The sequence below is a fragment of the Apium graveolens genome, chromosome 7 (genome assembly GCF_009905375.1).
Source record: "Apium graveolens cultivar Ventura chromosome 7, ASM990537v1, whole genome shotgun sequence".
Classification (NCBI taxonomy): Eukaryota; Viridiplantae; Streptophyta; class Magnoliopsida; order Apiales; family Apiaceae; genus Apium; species Apium graveolens.
The window spans coordinates 253,508,023-253,524,935 of NC_133653.1; the positions used below are offsets into that span (position 1 = coordinate 253,508,023).

Consider the following 16,913-nt stretch of genomic DNA (forward strand, 5'->3'; position numbering starts at 1 on the left):
ATGGTTATGTCGTCAAGTAATACTACTATAAAGATGGCGCTGCCGTCAAGTAATAATCAAAAGTTTTCTGGTCGACTATGCCGTCGTAACTTTTGTATAAAGTTATTATTTCAACTTGACTGTTTAAATATTATGTGACATATTATATCTTATTTAAAATCTATTCAGAATGGCAAATCTTGCAAAATTAGAGTTTGTTGCCTTGGATGTTTCCGGGAATAATTATTTGTCATGGGTCCTTGATGCGGAATTACACCTTAGTGCTAATGGCCTAAAAGATACTATTGACCCGGAAAAGATCCCAACTGTTGAACAAAATGCAAAAGCGATTATCTTTCTTAGGCATCACATCCACGAAGATCTAAAATCTGAATACCTCACTATCAAAAATCCACTCACCCTTTGGAATAATCTCAAGGATAGATTTGATCACCAAAAACTTGTTCACTTGCCATCTGCCCGATATGACTGGATTAATTTGAGGTTACAAGATTTCAAATCTATAGCTGAATATAATTATGATCTTTTCAAGATAAGCTCAAAATTATTTTTATGTGGTGAAAATATTACTGATACTGAAATGATTGAAAAGACCCTCTCAACCTTTCAACCCAACACTATGATCCTGGCTCAACAATATAGGGAGCGTAATTTTCAGAAATATGGCGAGCTGATATCTCTCCTTCTTGTGGCTGAAAATAATAATGAGTTGCTACTGAAAAATCATCAGATACGTCCCACAGGCTCTGCCCATTTACCTGAAGTACATAACACGTCATTCCTGAAGAATGAACGTGGGAAAGGGCATAGAGGAGGACGGGGTTATGGACGAAACCGTGGACGTGGAAATTTTCGTGGTCGGTTTCACAATCAATATCATTCTGGCCACCTGAAGTGGCAACGTGATGGTTACAACTCTGGCCACCAGAAATCGCAACGTGAAGTGCCAAATAAAAGAAAGGCGCCCCAAGAAGGAGAGAACCGAGGCATCTGTCATAGGTGTGGATCTGAGGGGCACTGGCAACGTAATTGTCGCACACCCAAACATCTTGTTGATCTCTACGAGTCATCCAAAAGGAATAATGGAAAGAGAGTAGAAACCAACTTCGCTAATTAATGAAATAGACGACTAGACTTCAAATGAAATAGACACTGGTGCTAATCTTTATTATGGTTTAGACGACTAGACTTCATATGTATTGTCATGCTTTACTTATTTTCTTTATGTTTTACTTATGTACTCATTTTATGTACTTGTTTTATGTTGTTGTTCTATGTACTCGGTTTGTTTTTAATAAAGATGTTTTTCGTTTATATATGTGTAGAGATGGAAGATATATGCATTGTTGATTGCGCAACCACACACACTATTTTACAGAGTCAGAAATACTTCTCACAGTTGACTAAAACCAACTCACATGTCTGGACGGTATCGGGTACATCAAATATAATATAAGGTTTTGGGAAAGCTAGTTTTCTTCTACCAAATAAGACACACATACAAATACAAGAGGCTCTATACTCTAGCAAGTCAACTAGAAACCTAGTGAGTTTTAAAGATATCCGTCTTAACAGGTTTCACGTTGAAACTATTAATGAGAATGAAAAAGAATACTTTCTCATCACCTCAAACACCATTGACAATAAAAGGGTCCTAGAAATATTCCACTCGGTTTCTTCAGGATTATATGTTACAAGTATACGAGTTCTTGAATCTCATAGTGTCAACATCCCCAAAGTCATAGACACAAAACTATTTTCCCTTTGGCACGAAAGACTCGGTCATCCAGGAGTATCTATGATGCGTCGTATCATTGAAAATTCTGTGGGACATCCTCTTAAAACTCAAAAGATAATATCCCAAGATGAACTTCATTGTTCAGCATGTTCCTTAGGAAATTTATTGTCCGACCATCCCCAGTTAAGCTTCAAACCGAGTCCCCAAAATTCTTAGAAAGAATTCAATGTGACATTTATGGTCCTATACATCCATCTTCTGGCCCATTTAGGTACTTTATGGTTTTAATTGATGCGTCAACTCGATGGTCTCATGTATGTCTACTTACAACCCAAAATACAGCCTTTGCCAAATTACTTGCCCAAATAATAAAACTCCGAGCTCAATTTCCTGACCATCCCATTAAATCAATCTGATTAGATAATGCTGCTGAATTTACATCTGCAACTTTTAATGAATATTGTATGTCAGTAGGAATCTCAGTCGAACACCCGGTGGCTCACGTACATACACAAAATGGTTTAGCAGAATCCTTGATTAAAAGACTTCAACTTATTGCCCGTCCCTTACTCCTAAGGGCAAAGTTACCTATATCTGTTTGGGATCATGCAATACTTCATGCTGCAAATATAATTAGAATAAGGCATTCTACTTACCACAAACAATCCCCTCAAGAATTGGTTCTTGGTCAAGTACCTAATATATCCCATTTAAAAGTATTTGGTTGTGCTGTGTATGTTCCTATATCACCACCACAAAGAAATAAAATGGGACCTCAAAGAAGAACTGGTATATATGTTGGTTTTGATTCTCCATCTATTATAAGATATCTGGAACCATTAACTGGTGATGTTTTTACTGCTCGCTATGCTGATTGTCATTTTGATGAATCCATGTTCCCTAAATTAGGGGGAGATAATGATTTGCATAAATTAAATTCCGAAATATCATGGAATGCATCAGGATTAAATTCTATTGATTCACGTACTAATCAATGTGAATCTGAAGTTCAAAAAATTATTCATATGCAAAAATATTGTTAATCAAATGTCGGATGCCTTTAGTGACTCTAGACATATTATAAGGTCACATATACCTGCTGTTAATGCTCCGGCACGAGTTGAAATCCCTACTAAGAAATCAATTCCTGGAGAATTAATTAGTGATTCAAAGCCACGCCAGAAGCGTGGTAGACCTATTGGTGCAAAAGATATTGTACCACGAAAACGGAAATTGATTGGAATTGCCCCAGAAGTGGCAAAAGTTTCAGAAAATACCCCAGAAGTGGTATTTCCTCCTGAAGAGGTTCAAGCCCCTGAAGTGGCTGTAACAAAACTCTCAGACGTGGGATTGCCTCCAGAAGAGAATGTTGCCCCAGAAGTGGCACATGCCCCAGAAGTGGCAAATGCTTCCACAGAAGCAAAGGTACCTGAAAATTATGAGATCTCAATGAATTATGTCCATAACGCGAAATTACTGGATCGTGGGAGTATTGAGGTTGATGATGTATATGCTTTTTCCATGGCATCTGATATTATTATGAACTCCGATCCTGAACCACAAAGTGTGGAAGAGTGTCGACACCGAGATGATTGGCCAAAATGGAAAATTGCGATTCAAGAAGAATTGCAATCATTACGCAAGAGAAATATATTTTGGACCTGCAATCCAAACACCAGCTGGTGTAGTCCCTGTCGGGAATAGATGGGTGTTTATACGAAAACGAAATGAGAAGAATGAAATTATGAAATATAAGGCCCGGCTAGTAGCCCAGGGATTCTCTCAAAGACTTGGTTTTGATTACCAGGAAACATACTCTCCTGTGATGGATGGAGTTACTTTTCGTTTTCTAATGGGTATGTCTTGTATGGAAAAACTGAAAATACGTTTGATGGATGTTGTGACAGCATACCTATATGGATCACTTGATAGTGATATTTATATGAAAATTCCTGAAGGGTTAAATATTGAGGACACTAAGCCTCGACATTTATATTCTGTTAAATTACAACGATCATTGTATGGTTTGAAACAATCCGGTCGTATGTGGTACAACAGGCTTAGTGAGTACTTATTGAATGATGGATATGTTAATAATCAAGTGTGTCCTTGCATTTTTATTAAACAATCATCAACTGGTTTTGTTATTATTGTTGTATATGTGGATGATTTGAATATTATCGGTACTACTGAAGATATTACTAATGCTGCTAACTATTTGAAAAATGAGTTTGAAATGAAAGATCTTGGAAGGACAAGATTTTGTTTAGGTATACGGGTGGAGCACTTATCTTCAGAAATATTTGTTCATCAATCAAACTACACTGAAAAGATTCTTGATCGGTTCTACATGGACAAAGCTCATCCACTAACCACACCAATGGTTGTTCGATCACTCGAGGTTGAAAAAGATCCTTTCCGTCCGAGAAAACAAGATGAAGAGACTCTTGGACCTGAAGTTCCATATCTCAGTGCAATTGGCGCTCTCATGTATCTTGCAAACAACACACAGCCTGATATTGCATTTGCAGTGAACTTGTTGGCAAGATTTAGTTCTAACTCTACTAAAAGGCATTGGGATGGAATAAAATATATATTCAGATATCTTCGAGGGACAATCGATCTTGGACTATTCTTCCCAAACAATTCAAGATCACGGCTAGTTGGATATGCAGATGCTGGATACATGTCAGATCCTCATTTTGGGCGATCACAAACAGGTTACCTATTTACATATTGTGATACTGCTATCTCTTGGAAGTCTACAAAACAGACTATGGTCGCAACTTCATCAAACCACGCAGAGTTACTAGCAATTCATGAAGCAAGCAGAGAATGTATTTGGCTAAGGTCGGTCATTCAACATATTCGAGAATCATGTGGATTATCAAGTATTTCAAACAGTCCTACAGTTTTATTCGAGGATAACTCGGCCTGCATCAAACAACTTAAGGAAGGATATATTAAAGGGGATCGAACAAAACACATATTGCCAAAATTCTTCTACACTCATGAACTTCAAGAAAATGGTGATATTGATATTCAACAAGTTCGCTCATGCGATAATCTGGCGGATATACTTACAAATTCACTTCCTACATCAACATTTGAGAAGCTAAGAAATAATATGGGTATGCGGAGGTTAAAAAGTTTGCTACATCAAAATGTCAAAATGTGAGACATTTTATTTAGGGGGAGGCTGTACTCTTTTTCCTTCGTCAAGGTTTTTATCCCACTGGGTTTTTCCTTGCAAGGTTTTAATGAGGCATTCAATCTTTGCAATAACTCGTATTTGACAATCAAGGGGGAGTGTTAAAATATTTTAAATAAAAATAAAGTGATTGTCAAAGCGTATTGAGGAAGTCTCTCAAATCTTACCAAGGAAGACTTGTAAAGCTTATCGAGTAAGACTTGTAAAACTTATCGAGGAAGTTTTGTAATACTTAATGAAGAAGATTTGAATAGCTTACTTAGTAAGCCTTGTAAACCAACTCCTTGTAAACCAACTACTATAAATAGCTCATTTAGCTAATGAAATACAACACAACTTTCTCTTCATATTCTATTCTCCTATACTTCCTCTACATTAAACATAACTAATATTTTCAGTCAAGGTTTATAACACTTTTAGACTTGTTTGTAAAAAAAAAAAAATAACTTTTAGACTTGAACTCACAACAAGACATTATTCAGGAACGGCACTCGACTGTGCAGAACAAAATCAAAATCATCATCAACCATGCAGAATTAAACCGTTAGCTAGCTATTGTTTAATTATCTCCGAGTACACGGAAAAAAAACAAGTTTCTTAATTTATTTTTTTAATATCAAATTTCTTAATATATTACTGCAATATGTACGTAATAAGTTAAAATCTAACAACTCAAACTTTATCTTATTAATTAGTCTTTAAGGTGTAAAGAATATTAATTCTAATATACAAAGTTATATATAACAACATTATAAGAGCTAGGGATGCAAAAAAAAAAATGTCTAAAATGATTTGGCATTGCATTTGGCATCTTATGTGACATAAAATTAAGTATTTAATTCATGTGACAACCATTTAGTCGATTGAAGTTGAGTTGGGAAGGTGGCAAATGGGACATACACGGAGTGAAAATGAAATATTATTATTAACATCCTATGCTATAAAACAAACTGTAGGTTGTTGAGGTGCCGTGTCATATTCACACATTTTCATCATAAATTAATAAAATGACATTGCAGACTTCTGTAGTTTTGTTTGATTGCAGTTAAAAAATGAGGACACAGTAAAGGTTTAAAACTAAAGTATCTAGTTTTAACTTTAACTGATCATCAGGGTTCTCCTACTTAAAGTGACATGTTCTCCTAGTTAAGTTCACTGCAACTTCAAACTCGAGAATTGAGCTAAAACATTCAGAAACACAAAACAATATGGTCAAGAAGACTAGCATTGCCTTCTTCACAACCTATCGTCCACCCGTGGCTTTGGAAATTTACTCGTGCCCTTTGCCGCCTAATAAGTCACCACATGAAGAGCTTAGAATGACTGACGGCATATCCTACAATTTCAATGGCCATTCCATTCCACCCACAGCTCTTAAACTCATTATCAAGCGTCCTAAACTGGTTCCTGAAGGAATCAAGGATGCTGATGTAGATAATGGTACTGTTTCGGGCATGGTGTTCGTGTCCGAACGAGAGGACCTTGAAACACTTCATTTTGCTATCACCAAATCATCTCAAAATGTTACTACCAAAGTGTTCAGTTTCGAGGATGTTTACCCTCGATCAGATGGTGTTCGCATGGAAGACAGTCCATGCATTGCCGGTGCTAGACGAGATACTCTCGTCTATATCTGTACCAAGGAACCGGCTCCTCGTCGTCGTCAGCCCTGGACTGTTGTTTACAAAACTAATCTCAAGACCGGAAGAACCGATCGACTCACTCCATCGTGTAAGCATAAAGATTATTATGTAAACTTTATACTATTTTTATTCCATTATTTTCAGTTTTACTATAGGTCTAGTGTTACTGCACTTGTAATTTGATTTAATTTTTTGTCAACTCATTCATCTGCAGTGCAAGCTGATTTAAGCCCATCAGTGTCACCGTCTGGAAAGAGGATAGCAGTAGCATCGTACCAGAAGAAGGCCGGTTGGGCTGGGGAGATCCAAGATCTAAAGAATTCTATTTATGTGATGAATGTTGAGAAGCCTTTCAAGCGCCGAATGGTTGTGGAGAATGGAGGCTGGCCGACATGGGGAAGTGAAAATGTCTTGTTTTTCCACCGCAAGGTTGGTGAATTTTGGGCAGTTTTCCGTGTTGAATTCACTGATACCAATACCTCAGAACCCACCCGAGTAACCCCAGATACATCAAATGCCATGACCCCTGTGGCCATCGATGAAACAACTGTAGCAGTGTCAATGATTCGTGATTTGGCAAAATTTGGTATTGACCGTACTGCAGAACACTATCGTCACATTATAGTGTATGATTCAAATACTAGACAACCACTCATGGATCTCAATCAAGAAACAAACCCTCTAGCTGATCATTTTAACCCCTTTCTGATCATGGATGTTGGCACAGATTCCAAACGCATCGGTTATCATCGTGTCAACTCAGACCTTGTCCAGGTAAATTAGATTTGAAAACTTCAAAGATCAGTCAATTGTTTATTCCAGTACTCTGAAGTCCTACTTTCTTTCATGTGACTGACAGAAAGGAGAAAACATCGAGAAACAATTTCATAAGATCCAGAGTCCAGTTGAGGATGTTGAACTATTTAGATTGTCTGGAGCATTTCCAACATTTACGAAGGATGGCAAGACGGTTGCATTTGTTGACAATGAGTTCAAGTCTGTCTGGGTAGCTGATGACAAAGACATGCGCAAGGTTTACGAGGTATGTATAATATACCATAACCATATAACTAATAGAAGTCTTTGGATTCAGTATGATCTTAATAGTAATTTGGAATACTATCCAATATGAATAGCTGGATAAGCCCGGCAAGGTCTTCTCTACTGTGTGGAACCAGAAGAAGGATATCTTGTACATATGTGTAGGACCGGCTTTTACACCTGATCAACCATTGCATATATATCAGATCCCGAACGCAGCTGGTGCTTTTGGACATGCAAGTGCGCTCACAGATGATGAAGATAAAACCAATAATGCCTTCCCTTCTACTAATCCTGAAGGTATCTATCTAGTTGTTCATCCTTATCATTCTGTAATCACTGTTTAATTGTGAAACAGCAATAATTTATACAGGGATGGATTGGTTTTAACTTTACAATGGTGACAGGTACAAAACTAGTTTACCGATCTACAAGAGATCATCGTCATGAGTATCCTGAAGACCCAAAGGATTCTCAAGGAAAAGTGTTTGATGGATATAAAAATTTATACATAATGGATGATGTCAACGAAGGAGATCATGGTGAACAGAGAATAAGGCGGATTACATTTGGTGATTATGTGGACACACATTGCCAGTGGTCTCCAAACGGAGACTGGATCGTATTTTCTTCCACTCGTAACAAGCTCACTACAGGTGTGCCGCGAAAGGACTTTAAACTGGATGCAGGATTTTTTTCAGTATATCTAGTGAAGCCTGACTCCGACCCCAAGTATCACAACGTGATAGTTAGAGTTTGTGCAAGTGGATATGATTATTCAGGGCATATAAACCATCCATTTTTCAGTCCAGATGGGGAGTCCATTGTTGTAACAGCAGATCTTGCTGGTGTTTCTGTTGATCCCGTCTCATTGCCTCTGGTGGACCACTCCGTCAGGGCTTATGGAGATATTTTCCTTGTGGACATCAAAGACATTAAGAAATACGACATTGACAAATACGACATAAACAAAGACGAGGATCTGAAGAATTTCAAACGCCTTACACATACTAGATATGAGAACTCAACGGCTACTTGGACCAATTTTTCAACAGATGACCCGAATGCAAAATGGAATCTGCAATTCAAAGAAAAGTACACCCCAGCCTGTCCTCATGCACCTTCTAGTGGAGCTGAAAGTTGGCACATGACTGGCCACCTCTGCATCCCCAAAAACTGTTGTTGATTGCAGGCCGGCCAGCCTTTGTTTCTCTATCTCCTGCAGTTTAATCGTGTACTTTCATCGTATGCCGGTTTCATTTCACCTCATTTGAACAGTAAATTCAATTTCAATGTAAAAATCTATGCTAATGTTTGTGCAATTTACTACTTCTTCAATCATCATGTATGCTATCTACTTTAATAATGTGATGACAAAATATATAGAGATTTATACCAGGCAATGGGTCTTGATTTTTATCCTACTAGTTATGTAATAAATCAGAAAACGGACTCTCTATATCGAAATAACAGAACGAAGCAATATAAATAGTTTATATGAAATTTATAGGTCTCTATCTTTCTATGTTTATTAGACACTCCACACAGGATCGCAGGGGTTATCCGACCCCCTTAAATTTTTAGTTTAGTTAATATATATATTCAAATTATATAAAAACTAAAAATGAACCCCTTAATTTTTCTAAAAAAAATTGGCCCCTAAAGTTTTTTTTATGGCAAAAGTCTTTTCATTGGGGTAACATTTATAAGTGAAAGTTATACATTTTTTGTTTTATAAAATTATGAGTTCCAAATGAAAGTTGCAGTTAGGAATAGATGACAAAAAATAATGATGAGAATAGATATTAAACGAGCATTTCTAGTTAAACCACTTTCACACCATTAATTTTGATTTTGATATAATTATAATGAAATTAATATGAAGTTGATTTATTGCCTATCATGTCTCAATCCACATAATTCTTTATCAGTTTTTGATTAAAATTCTATCATTCAGGATTTGATCAAATACGTCTTATAATCACTTGTAGATCGGTTTTTTAACTATATAGTTGACACAAGAACCAAAGTTGATTTTCAAAATTTTGAATGGTATTCTTGACCTCGTTCAAAATATGGTTGAAAACACAAAGATAGAGGTGTAATTCGGTCCAGGTGAGCCGGGTTTCGAGTCGGGTTTAATTAAGTCGAGCCGGCTCGTTTAGTTAAACGAGCCTAAATCTCTATCGAACCCAACTCGTTAATTTTCACGAGTCAAGTCGAGCCGGCTCGTTTAGCTAAACGAGTCGGTTTTAACAAGTCGGGTCGGCTCGATCTACACTAAATCGAGCCTAAAACGCTACCCGAATTCGGTTCGTTAATTCCACGAGTCGAGTTGAGCCGACTCATTTAATTAAATGAACCGAAACTTCTACCCGGACTCGAGCTCGTTTGTGAGACGAGCCTAGTAAAATGAGTTCGAGTCGGGCGAGCTCGCGAGCTGCCCAGATCGTATTACAGCCTTACACAAAAGATATTAAATATCATTGGGTTTATATGTTGGTAAAATTGTTGGTGATTCTAACGATTGCAACTGCAGCAATTAAAAGAGGTTTTCAGTCGAAAATATTCTCAATATTATAATATATAAGATCGTATTTTTAATTTTTTTCGAGCCGAGCATGAACAGTAGAGCTTATTTCGAGCCGAACCTGAACAGAATATGTCAAATGCTTGGCTCAAGCTCATTAAAAAAAATTCCGACCCACCTTATATTGGAAAGATCCGCCACTGCACTCCAGTGTTGCTAATTTGCTATATATCATACCACCAACATGGCCTATATGAAAGTCACTGATCTTCATCACTAATATATACTGTATTTATATCAAGACACGCCATTGTGATAATGACACATTCAAGTACATTGCTTCTGATCGTTTCAAAATTTCAACAGTATGCAGATAACAAGACACAATAATCTTATTTAAATGATTTTTAACTTGTATATTAGCTAATAAGGACAATGACAGCTAACCAGACAATGAGAAGATTCAATGAAACAGTTCAAATTCCACCCCTCCACAATAATAAGAAATATTTCTAAGCTTACAACAATCCCCCAAGAGCTGCCCACATCAACATGGCCAAAACTCTTAAATCGGTTTTTAATCCAGTTCAAGAACTGGCCGTGAATTGTAACACACCTCCGGAAAGATATATTTATAAACTCAATGATGATGTCATCAGTATTAATTTTCCAGTGATAGATATTCCGGTTATTGACCTCAGCTCTCTGAAATATTCATCACCGTCTGCAGATGAAGAACTAGAAAAACTAAGAACATCTTTAAGTTCATGTGGTTGCTTTCAGGTTTGTGATTTTTAAGTTCTCTATGTAATTAACTAAAGCACGGTGTTTTCTTTAACTTATATTCGGATTTTAACGATCCCCGTGAATTTGGATTTGTGGTTTGTCTCTTCTTCTCCCAGGCAATTAATCATGGAATGACAAGTTCATTTCTAGACCAAGTGCATGGTATAGGCAAAGACTTCTTTGCACTTCCGATGAACGAAAAGCTCAAGTGCCTAAGAACTGGTGACGATATGGAAGGATATGGTAGTGATCCAGTGTTCTCAGAGCATCAAATTCTTGATTGGAATGACCGTGTGTATCTTTCCACAAACCCTGAGGACCAGAGGAAATTCCATCTTTGGCCTCAAAATCCTAAAAATTTTAGGTAACACACTTCTCATAACAATAAATTATAGATAAAATGTATAGATATACTTAATGTCTACCCTAACACCTTATAATTTTGAAAGAGCAGATCACCTAACATGATTTAGAGCTCAGATTAGCAGCGGTCTCAGGTTAAAAACCTCATACTCCCACTAGACGAGTGATTTCTAGTAAGGTTTCTTATGATGTTCCACTACTAGAACTGAGGGAATGTTTCATACCCACAATATTGTTCTCTTAGAGGATTAATTGTGTTTGTCTACACCTACAAGTTAGGGATCATGTTATAAAATCTTTTTAGTATCTTCTATTAACACGCGTTAGGGTTTGATAGAGCTGTTAAACTTTTCAAAAAGCCAACTATACAACTAGCTAGCTCAGTTTAAGTGATAATTGTGGCAACATATGGTTTCTACTGCAGAGAAATATTGCAGGAATACTCAGAGAGGTTAAAGTTGTTAAATGAAGTTGTCTTGAAGGCCTTGTCAAGGTCATTGAACTTGAAAGAAACCTGCTTTTTGGATCAGTATGGAAAAAATGCAAGCATGGTTACGAGATTTAATTACTACCCTCCTTGCCCAAGGCCTGAACTTACTCTAGGAACCAAACCACATGCAGATGGATCAGCTATTACATTCCTATTGCAAGACAAAGAAGTGAAAGGCCTTCAAGTCTTGTTAGGTGATCAGTGGTTTACGGTACCTACGGTTCCTGATGCTCTTCTTGTCAATGTCGGTGATCAAGTTGAGGTAATTCACATTAAGCTTTGTTTACAGCACAGTTTTACAAAAATGAAAACAGGAAAGCAGATACGAACATTACGATGTGTGTTTGTTTGTGGTGTGCGCAGATAATGAGTAATGGGATATTTAAGAGTCCATTGCATAGAGTGGTGACAAATTCAGAAAGGGAGAGAATGACTGTGGCTGTGTTCTGTATTCCGGATTCTAGTAGTGATATTGAACCGGCAGAAGAGCTGATTACAGAGATAAGGCCAAGATTATACAAGAAAATCAAGAATTATCTTGGTAGTTACTTTGAAAACTATCAGCACGGGAAGAGAACTATAGAAGCAGCTAAAATTTGATAGTTATGTCAAAATGCACAAATTTTAGTTGGAACCAAAAAAATTAATAAAATGCCAGCGACTTTGTTTACATGTACAACTGTATGTTATAGATCAGTTGATAAACTGGGCAGTTGCTCCTTAAAGAATATAGTTGAAGATGACTGGACTAGAGCTTCATATTTACGGTATATTTTATCTGAATTATAGCCTGAGTCTAGTATTGCGTCCGAGTATATATAGAAATCACTGTCTGGGTATTTCTAGAAATTAGAGGGGATTAGGTGTTGTGGAAATGATCAGTTTAAATTAGATAGAAATTCCCAAAATAACATTAATTCAACCATTTTTCATATATTTTTATGTTAGAGTTGTTATAATATAATTTTCACACATTGTCAATATTGTGAGCTTATAATAGTAGGATTATAAATTAGCATTTGAAATTGTATAGATGCAATTAATAGTGTGTTCCTTGCATTACCTATAAAAGTCATGCAATTGTGAATGAAAAGAATACGCCAGCAACAATCTCTTCTTTACCTGCATTCTTCTTTATCACATCTCCGTCCCTTTTTATTTAATCCAACTATTGTTATAATATAGTTAGTGTTTTACAACACGTTATCAGCACGAAGTTCTGCCGAAATTGAGAAGGTATAATTTTAATTTAAATATACATATATATGAGTAGACGTGTTTAAAACATCTACATATAATTTAAATATATATGACCGGAGTAGACGTGGTTACACCCTCTACTAATAATTTAAATATATATGACCGGAGCAAAAATTATTTTACGATACCATTTAATTTTGGGTAATACCGAAATATAGTGGTAACCTTAATTTATAAATGGCATACTTATCGGATAATAACTTTATGCCCCTAACTAACTTATGCAGGGTTGTCCACTTTAATTTATTATTGGTCGAAGATAACCTGCATACGCAAACGTCCGTATGGCGGGTGAAAGTTCATTTATCATTTTATATATATATATAGGGGAATAATCAAATACAAATTAAAATTAAAATGAAAACTAGTAATCAATCTAAGTCATTAGATCTACCTAATCTAATGATCCCCCTAAATCACCCCATCCAACTACTCTTCACCCTCCCACACCCAATTTCATCTTTTCCCCTCCGTTTTTAATTTGATTTTTCCCGTCAAACCATAAGTTTTTTTAAAAATCCTATTTCACTGTATTTTTCTACATCTCTCAACGATCGATTTGCATACCATATGTGTTATATTTCGAATTAGTTTTAAAAAAAATATTTGGTTTCTAGTTTTTATTTTAAATTGGTTTCTACTGGAGTAGCCCCTATATATATATATATATATATATATATATATATATATATATATATATATATATATATATTATTTATAATATCAATGATAATAATGATAGATACATTGATTATTGTGTACTTGTTAACGCACCCGATTAACTAGGATTTTATGTAATATTTACATTGATGAATTAAAATTTAATAATTTTTGTGTTAATTCAGATTTAGTATGACAAATATTACAAGCTTGTCGTTCGTTGCCTTGGACATTTTTAGCGATAATTATTTATCATGGGTACAAGATGTAAAGTTGCACTTGGGTTCAAAGAAATTAAGCGATATAATAAAGGCAGAAAATAAATCCACGAATGAAGAAAACTTTACCTCTATAATTTTTCTCCGACTCCGCATGTATGAATATTTAAAATCTGATTACTTAGAAGTCGAGGATCCCTTTATTTTATGGGAAAATCTAAAAAATAGGTTCGATCACCAGACACTAGTTTATGTACATGCAGCTGAAAATGATTGGGCTAATTTAAGACTTCAGGATTTTAAGAGTGTCTGAGCATATAACTCTGCTTTGTTCAAAATAAGTTCTAGGCTTATTATGTGTGGTGAGAAATTTACGAAAAAAAGAAAAATCGATAAAACACTATCAAATTTTCACCCCCAACAATATCAACTTAGTAGAAATGTACAGGGAGCGCGGATTTACTAAGACCGGGATCATCTATCAACTCTCCTCATTGCTGAACAGAATCATGAATTGGTGATTAAGAATCATCAATCTCGTCCAACAGGATCTGCCTCATTACCTGAAGTAAATAACATGTCATTCTAGTAGAATGTACGTGGAAAAGGGTATAGAGGTGGACAGGGCCAAGGTCGGTACCGTGGACGAGGTCGGAGCCACGGGCATTTTCGTCCATATAACAACGCTGGTCACCGGAAGTGGCAATCTGAATCACAGAGTAAAAGAAAGGCACCACGAGGAGGAAAACTGAAAATATTTGATATAGGTGCGGCATGGATAGGCACTGGACACGTAATTGTCATGCCCCAAATCATCTTGTTAAGCTATACCAATCTTCTCAAAATAAAAAGAGAAAATGGTAGAAACAAATTTCGCCAACAATAACATAGATGATTGTGCTAATATTATTAGGATTAGACCAACTTCCTACAACCAACATTCTCCGCTACAACTGGTACTTGGTCAAGTTCCTAATATTTCTCACTTCAAAATTTTCGGAAGTGTTGTATATGTATTGATTGCTCCACCACAAAGATCGAAGATGAGAGATCAAAGAAAAGTAGGTATCTACGTTGGTTTTAATTCCACATCTATAATTAGATATCTGGAACCTCTAACCGGAGATTTATTTACCGCAAGATATGCAGATTGTCATTTTGACGAGTCTATGTTTCCTCCCTTAGGGGGAGATAAAAATTCAAATAAAGTTAATCCTAACCTAACATGGAATGCATCAGGATTATATTTTCTAGATCCACGTATCGGTCAATGCGAACTTGAAGTTAAAAGAATAATCTATATGCAAAATATCGCAAACCAAATGCCTGCCGCATTTAATGATTCTAGAAATATAACTAAATCTCATATACCTGCAGTAAATACTCCAGTTAGAATAGATATACCAATTCAAAAATCAGATACAAAAGAAATGGTTACAGAATCAAAGCCACGCCTAAAGCGTGGTAGACCGGTCGGTGCAAAAGATGTTGCACCACGAAAAAGAAAAATAAAAAAATTTACCCCTGAAGTGGCGCATGCTCCAGAAGAAGCAAATACCCCTGAAGTGGTATTATCTCCTGAAGATACGGGATTAAACAATCATTAAATTTCAATAAGTTATGTGCATGGTATAAAATTATGGGACGACGTAAAGCCATAATCGATGATGTATTTGTGTATTCTGCAAAATTGGATGTCGACATAAATTCTGATCCTGAACCACAAAGCGTGGATGAATGTCGTTGAAGAAAAGACTAGCCAAAATGGAAAGACGCAATCCAAACAGAATTAAATTCATTACGTAAAAGAGAAGTATTTGGACCAGTTGTCCAAACACCAATTGGTGTGAACCCTGTTGGGAATAAATGGGTATTCATAAGAAAACGAAATGAAAAGAATGAAATTATGAGATATAAAGCCAGACTTGTAGCACAAGGGTTTTCTCAAAGGTCTGACATTGATTATCAAGAGACATACTCGCCAGTGATGGATGGAATTACTTTTCGTTTTATATTAGGTATGGCATCTAAAGAAAATTAGAAACACGTCTTATGGACATCGTTACTGCATACTTGTATGGTTCACTTGATAGTGAAATTTTTATGAAAATCCCAGAAGGGTTAAAAATGGATGAGTTCAAGAAACCTTGTCATATATACTCCATTAAACTTCAACGATCATTGTATGGACTGAAACAATCTGGTCGTATGTGGTATAATAGACTTAGTCGTTATTTACAAAAGAATGGGTATATTAGCAATCAAATTTCTCCATGTGTTTTTATCAAAAAATCACAATCTGGTTTTGTGATTATTGCTGTATATGTGGATGATTTAAATCTTGTAGGAACAGCTACAGAGGTTGATGAAGCTGCCATATATCTAAAGACAGAGTTTGAAATGAAAGATCTTGGAAGGACAAAATATTGCCTTGGTATACAAGTTGAGCACTTGTCATCGGGAATCTTCCTCCACCAATCTATATATACAAAAAAGGTTTTGAACAAATTTTACATGGATAAATCTCATCCTTTAACTACTCTAATGGTGGTTAGATCTTTAGAACCTGATAAAGATCCATTTCGACCACGAGAAGATGATAAAGAGGTTCTTGGTCCTGAAATCCCATATCTTGGAGCAATTGGTGCACTTATGTATCTTACAAATAATACAAGATCAGATATTGCATCTGCTGTAAATTTATTGGCTAGATTTAGCTCGGCTTCGATGGACAGACATTGGAATGGGATCAAGCATATATTTCGTTATCTTCGTGGAACAATTGATTTTGGGTTATTCTTCCCGAAAAACTCAACATCTCAGCTGATCGGATATGCAGATGCTGGATATTTGTCAGATCCTCGTTTTGGTAAATCACAAATTGAATATGTATTTACATATTGCGATGCAGCCATTTCGTGGAAATCCACGAAGCAAACTACAGTGGCAACCTCAACAAATCACTCGGAACTC

General features: G+C 36.1%; 2 protein-coding genes across 2 annotated transcripts; both read left to right on the plus strand.

Moving 5' to 3' along the window:
• Nucleotides 1-6,115: 6,115 nt before the first annotated feature.
• Nucleotides 6,116-9,014, plus strand: LOC141672624 (uncharacterized). The gene is made up of 5 exons (XM_074479276.1): nucleotides 6,116-6,680; nucleotides 6,807-7,366; nucleotides 7,452-7,634; nucleotides 7,729-7,933; nucleotides 8,041-9,014. The coding sequence occupies exons 1-5, from the start codon at nucleotides 6,158-6,160 to the stop codon at nucleotides 8,817-8,819; spliced, it is 2,250 nt and encodes a 749-aa protein (XP_074335377.1). The 5' UTR covers nucleotides 6,116-6,157; the 3' UTR covers nucleotides 8,820-9,014.
• A 1,601-nt stretch (nucleotides 9,015-10,615) lies between these two features.
• Nucleotides 10,616-12,542, plus strand: LOC141670395 (codeine O-demethylase-like). The gene is made up of 4 exons (XM_074476214.1): nucleotides 10,616-10,946; nucleotides 11,066-11,313; nucleotides 11,737-12,064; nucleotides 12,166-12,542. Exons 1-4 carry the CDS (start codon nucleotides 10,716-10,718, stop codon nucleotides 12,400-12,402), a joined length of 1,044 nt encoding a protein of 347 aa, XP_074332315.1. The 5' UTR covers nucleotides 10,616-10,715; the 3' UTR covers nucleotides 12,403-12,542.
• The last annotated feature ends 4,371 nt before the right edge of the window (nucleotides 12,543-16,913 follow it).